The 5,164-nt window shown below is 42.4% G+C and overlaps 1 protein-coding gene across 1 annotated transcript; it reads left to right on the plus strand.

The window, feature by feature from the left end:
- The first annotated feature begins 1,565 nt into the window (after positions 1-1,565).
- Positions 1,566-4,865, plus strand: NBR1l1 (autophagy cargo receptor like 1). Its single transcript, XM_039092754.2, has 2 exons — positions 1,566-1,735; positions 2,345-4,865. Exon 2 carries the CDS (start codon positions 3,021-3,023, stop codon positions 3,666-3,668), a length of 648 nt encoding a protein of 215 aa, XP_038948682.1. The 5' UTR covers positions 1,566-1,735; positions 2,345-3,020; the 3' UTR covers positions 3,669-4,865.
- The last annotated feature ends 299 nt before the right edge of the window (positions 4,866-5,164 follow it).

The raw sequence follows: 5,164 nt of genomic DNA on the forward strand, positions 1-5,164 counted from the left end.
AAGATCATGATTTTAAGAACATGTTTTGAAGCAAGAGACAAAATATGATCAAAAATCAAAGCACTTTCGCCTTTCAAGTTGCTGTATGGAGTGGCAGTGGCTGATGGCTGCTTTGTGTAGTTTGTGACGGTCTGCTTATCACATCTCTGCAAAGTGGTATCATGTTAGCAGCTTCACATTGGATGTCATGCAAGTGGAAAATACTACAAATTATGTTTTGCAATGTACTGGATAGGAAGATTTAGAAGTATAGTATTTGCTAGGTACCCAATAGGGACAGTTTTCTAAGTTGACTATTTTAAAATTCTCAGTGACAAAGAGCTGATTTATTCCTTGTAATATTTGTTAATTTATTGTTTTATCCATTATTCTTCACAATAGCTTCAACAAGTGATTCAAGTGATACTTCCCGAAAGACTAGCAATGTAACTTTATGTATTAATACGTAATGGCATATTATTTTTATCACAAGCTCCTAGTAGGTTTAACAATATAGTGAAGAATTAGTATTGTTTCTAGACTACAAAGGACAAATTGTTTTTTCCCCCTGTGAAGGAAGGCAAAAATCATTGTGTGTGTGTGTGTGTGTGTGTGTGTGTGTGTGTGTGTGTGTGTGTGTGTTCTTAGAACCCTTGGTGCTCACAAAGTCAATATTTCTCTGTTATTTGTTGATCATACATTACTCTTCACAATAGATGGAAATACAAATTTCTTTCCATCCCACCACCACATACACAAAAAACCCTGAATATCAAAGGCAAAATGAAGTGTAAGGGAGTTTCTGAACTCTGGCTTTTTGGTATTAAGCTTGGGGAGGTTAACTTGCTGGATGGGTCAAGAAATAGCATTCATTTTCCTTTTTACGAATGAACTATCACAACAAAATTCTGACTTCTCATGTTAATTGCACCTAAAATTAGGTTAAGTCTTCACATTTTCATTCACACGAATAAGATAATGTCCCATAGCTATGCCCAGAGGCCTGCTCTCAGTTATTTTAGATTCTATATTATCGATAATTAACATTAACTGAAGTAGAAACTTAAGGGTTCTTTGAACAGTTAATTGTGCTGTGAGGTGTTTTGCTGTAGCAAACAAGTGAAAGAGTGTTTTCCTGATGTGGACACAGGTAAAAGACTAGGGCAGACTCCTGAAGGAAACTTTCACTGAAACAGACAAAGAAGAGAGGGTGTTCTGGTAAAGCAAACATATGAAAGGACACATGATGAAGAATTCTTTGTTAGCAACATGCATGTATTAGTTCACATTGTATAGTTGAGCTTCATTTATCTGGACCCATTGGATTCAGGATGATTGAATGCATGTGCTGAGGCAAGACCCATGCTGAGGCAGGACACGTGGAGGACATGCGATGTTTGGAGGGTATAAATAGGATTCAACAGAGTGACGCATAGAGAGAGCCCAGGTTGCTTATAGAGCTAGCTGTGCAATGCTTAGCTATTCGCTGATTTTTGCTTCTCTGAGAGAGGCATAGCTGAGAACTTCTCTTGGTATTTCTGCTGACTTGTGCTGAAGCTGAGGCCTGGCTGTCTCTGCTAGGTAGTGTCATCACTGCTGATTCCTGTTTGCTATCCAGACTCTACCAAACCAGACTGCTGGTGTATCTGTGAAGTGTTTGCCAGTGGATTGAGCTGCTGCCTGCTAACCTGTGAACTGAACTGCCTATTTACAGACAACACAGATGGGAGTCGCTCCAAAGAATGTTTCTAAACAGGTTCATTTTCCCTGTATCCTTTCTCCCCCACTTCTGGTGGGTGGTAGGATTAAAGGAGGCTAAACTATTTAAGAACCCTCAGTAAAAATAAGTTTTGACAAAATTAAGGTTACAATTAGCGGTCACACTTTTAGATGAGGCATATTTTGCCTTTTTTCCTTGTTCCTTCCTTCCCTTTTCTTTTCTTCTTTCTTCTTTTTTTGTCTGTTTGATGTGTGCATATATGTTGTATGCATTTATACAGATATGTTTGCACGTGGTGTCACCTAGAAACCAAATACAAAAGCTAGATGTCTACCTGAGTTGTTTTTCCACCTTGTGGTTTGAGACAGGATCTTTCCCTGGAGCTCATTGTTTTGGATAGAGTGGCTGGCCAGTTGACCCCTTGGTTGCCTACCTCCAAACCCAATGGTAGAATAAGAAATATGGTAAATAGGAATATGGTAATTTTAAAAATATAGCTTTCTATAACTACAGGAAATGGAGGTATAAACACTAATGGCTTAATTGAGTAACAGAATTATTCAGAAATTTCTTCCCTATGGGGAAAATACTAATATTTATGTTTCAATAATTCACATTAATTTTATATTATTTACTGTTTTAAAGTATTTATTGCTCTGTACCCAAAACCCACCGGAGAGAAAGCTGGTTTCTCAGAAGTGTTGACACACCTGAGAGCACAGGTGAGACCATCACTTCTGCTCACATTCCTGGCTGAAAAGGAACCCATCCAGAGCCCTCAGCACACAAGAAACAATGAACAGTCTTGGGCAGGACCATTCTGGTTTCTGCCTGCTCCCAGAGCTGACCTTGTGCCACAGATCTCTGTACCCAGATCCCATGGAGAAAGAGCTGGTCTCTCATTAGTGCTGACACACAGGTGTATAGGAGGATCAAGCCACTGTCAGACACAGCAAGAACAGCTAACACCAGAGTTAAGCAAACGGCAAGAGGCAAGGGCAAATACCTAAGCGATAGAAACCAAGGCCACTTGGCATCATCAGAACCAAGTTTCCCCACCAGAGGAAGCTCTGGATACTCCAACACACCAGAAAAGCCTGATTGATTTAAAATCACAACTCATGAATATGTTAGAGGACTTCAAGAAAGACTTAAATAACTCCCTTAAAGAAATACAAGACACCACATTGCTGAGGAAGAAGCCGTTGAGGAAGAGGATGTCCAAGATGAAGAAGTTCAGAGTCAGTCTTCTGCTTCCTCTGAAGATTATATCATCATCCTGCCTGAGTGCTTTGATACCAGCCGCCCCCTGGGAGACTCCATGTACAGCTCTGCGCTCTCCCAACCAGGCCTGGAGCGAGGGGCTGAAGGTGAACCTGGGATTGAGTCTGGGCAGGAACCAGCTGAGGCTAGAGAGAGACTCCCGGAAAGGGAGAGCCAGCCAAAGGAGCAGAACATGAGTGACATCCTCACAACCTCACAGCCTCTGGATACGATGCCTCTAGTCCCAGAAGTGGCAGGACTTCCAGCAGCACTGTCCAGGAGCGCCCCTTGTGGACAGTATGAGGCACCACGAGTGGATTCACCAGTTACCATCCAAGTTCCCCGAGTCCCCGATCACGTCAGAGGAGAGCCCAGAGGCTCAACAGGACTCACAAACAACCGACAGAAGAGCTGTGACCACTCAAGGCACCACAATGGGAGCAGCATTGCTGGAGGACTGGTAAAAGGGGCTTTGTCTGTTGCTGCCTCTGCGTACAAGGCCCTGTTTTCTGGGCCACCAGTCACTGCACAGCCCGTCGTTTCTGAAGATCAGACCGCAGCCCTGATGGCCCATCTCTTTGAAATGGGATTCTGCGACAGGCAGCTGAACCTAAGATTGCTGAGAAAACACAATCACAATATCCTGCAGGTTGTGACAGAGCTCCTCCAAGTGAACAACAACGACTGGTACAGCCACCGCTATTGAGGACTGGCCTCGTATTAAATAACTGCCTGCTGCTCAGAGGTGGTCTGTACCGTCATGTCATTGAGGTGTGGGTGGAAGCCCTTGCTTGCTTTTTAATCTGATGAATCTATGTCGAGCGTCCCTGAATTGTCAAAGCCGTACCTGTTACAGTACTTTTTGGAGCAAATCAAAGGCCAGAACTTAAATTTTCACTTTAGAAATGGATAAATGGTAGGAAGACAGTTTTCAACTTATCTGGACAGAACTCTCTCTGCTGTAGTATGTGGAAGCGTGTAACTTGGACTTCCTGTAGACTGCTTCTCCTTCTGCTTGTATTGAAGTTGAGTATTTTCCTTTGGTTCATGTGGATGTTTTTAATGGGCTGTTAAATGTTAGTTTGGTTTTTCTGTTTTTTAAAGATTAACCTTGAATGTTTTCAAGAATTATTCTAATTTCTATAACCAACCCCAAGCTTCATAGCTATGTAAAGACAGCAGATCAAGAAAGTCATGTCCCTAAAAGACTTAGTAAATAAGTAACACTTTGCTTTCAGAAGACCTAGCAGGAACCTGGAAGGATGGCAGGCATGGTGGTTAACCCACAGCACCTACTGGACAGCGTCTGTCAAAGTAACTCTGCATACATTTTTTTAAGGAAAAATCCTGGGTAGTGTGAAATATTTTGCTAGTCCTATAAAGAGGGGGAAACCCACCTGTTGGAGAAAGGGAACGTTAACATCTTTTTTTCTGAGTGTCACAGCAGATGGTAAGGAGGACAGGTGTGTGTAAATATTCACATCAGTAAGGTTACGGTGCGAAGGAGGGGACACACATGCTGGTGACATCTTGAATGTGTCCAGCCAAGAGCAAGAAGTAGTGCTTGGGGGCTAACCCACAGAAAGGTCAGTTTACCACTACAGTAAGTGGGAAGAAACTTCCTTTCAGAGTTCTAGGTCTCATTTAGTTTATAAAAGGGCACTTTGGGTACAGATGGGTACAGAGGTCACAACACTAAAGATTTTACTCATGGTAAGAATTTGAGAGAAGGAATCTGGACTCCAGCTTAAAGGGGAAAGATAGGTGAAATAGTATTATTTAACTTAGTTGGTATTTATAATAAATGGTGATTTTAATTACTCATAATATGTTTATTTACAGTCTAACCCTTGAATGCTTCTAAATAAACCACAATTCAAACTGAAAAAAAAAAAAAAAGAAATACATGACAGATTGCTGCGGTCCAGACAGTGCCTGGATCTGAAGGAACCCAGTCAAACAGCTCCCTTCACCCAAATCTCATGGGACTGAGAGCTAGATCTTCAGAGGGGCAGACACGCCTGGGAAGCCAGAGGAGACTACTCTCTGCCCACATTTCTGACCCTAGAGGAAAATGCCTAGTGCCATCTGGGCCCCCTGTGCACAGGGTCCCAAGTGAAGTTGGGGCAGGCCCTTCTGGTTTCTGCCCTCATGGAGAGCTGAAACCCAGATCTGAGAAGTGACTTAAGGCCTAAGACCAGA

Source organism: Rattus norvegicus, chromosome 14 (genome assembly GCF_036323735.1).
Source record: "Rattus norvegicus strain BN/NHsdMcwi chromosome 14, GRCr8, whole genome shotgun sequence".
Lineage (NCBI taxonomy): Eukaryota > Metazoa > Chordata > Mammalia > Rodentia > Muridae > Rattus > Rattus norvegicus.

Excerpts from the sequence above, each read along its gene's own strand:
- NBR1l1 (XM_039092754.2), top strand. The coding sequence starts at position 3,021 with ATGTACAGCTCTGCGCTCTCCCAACCAGGCCTGGAGCGAGGGGCTGAA.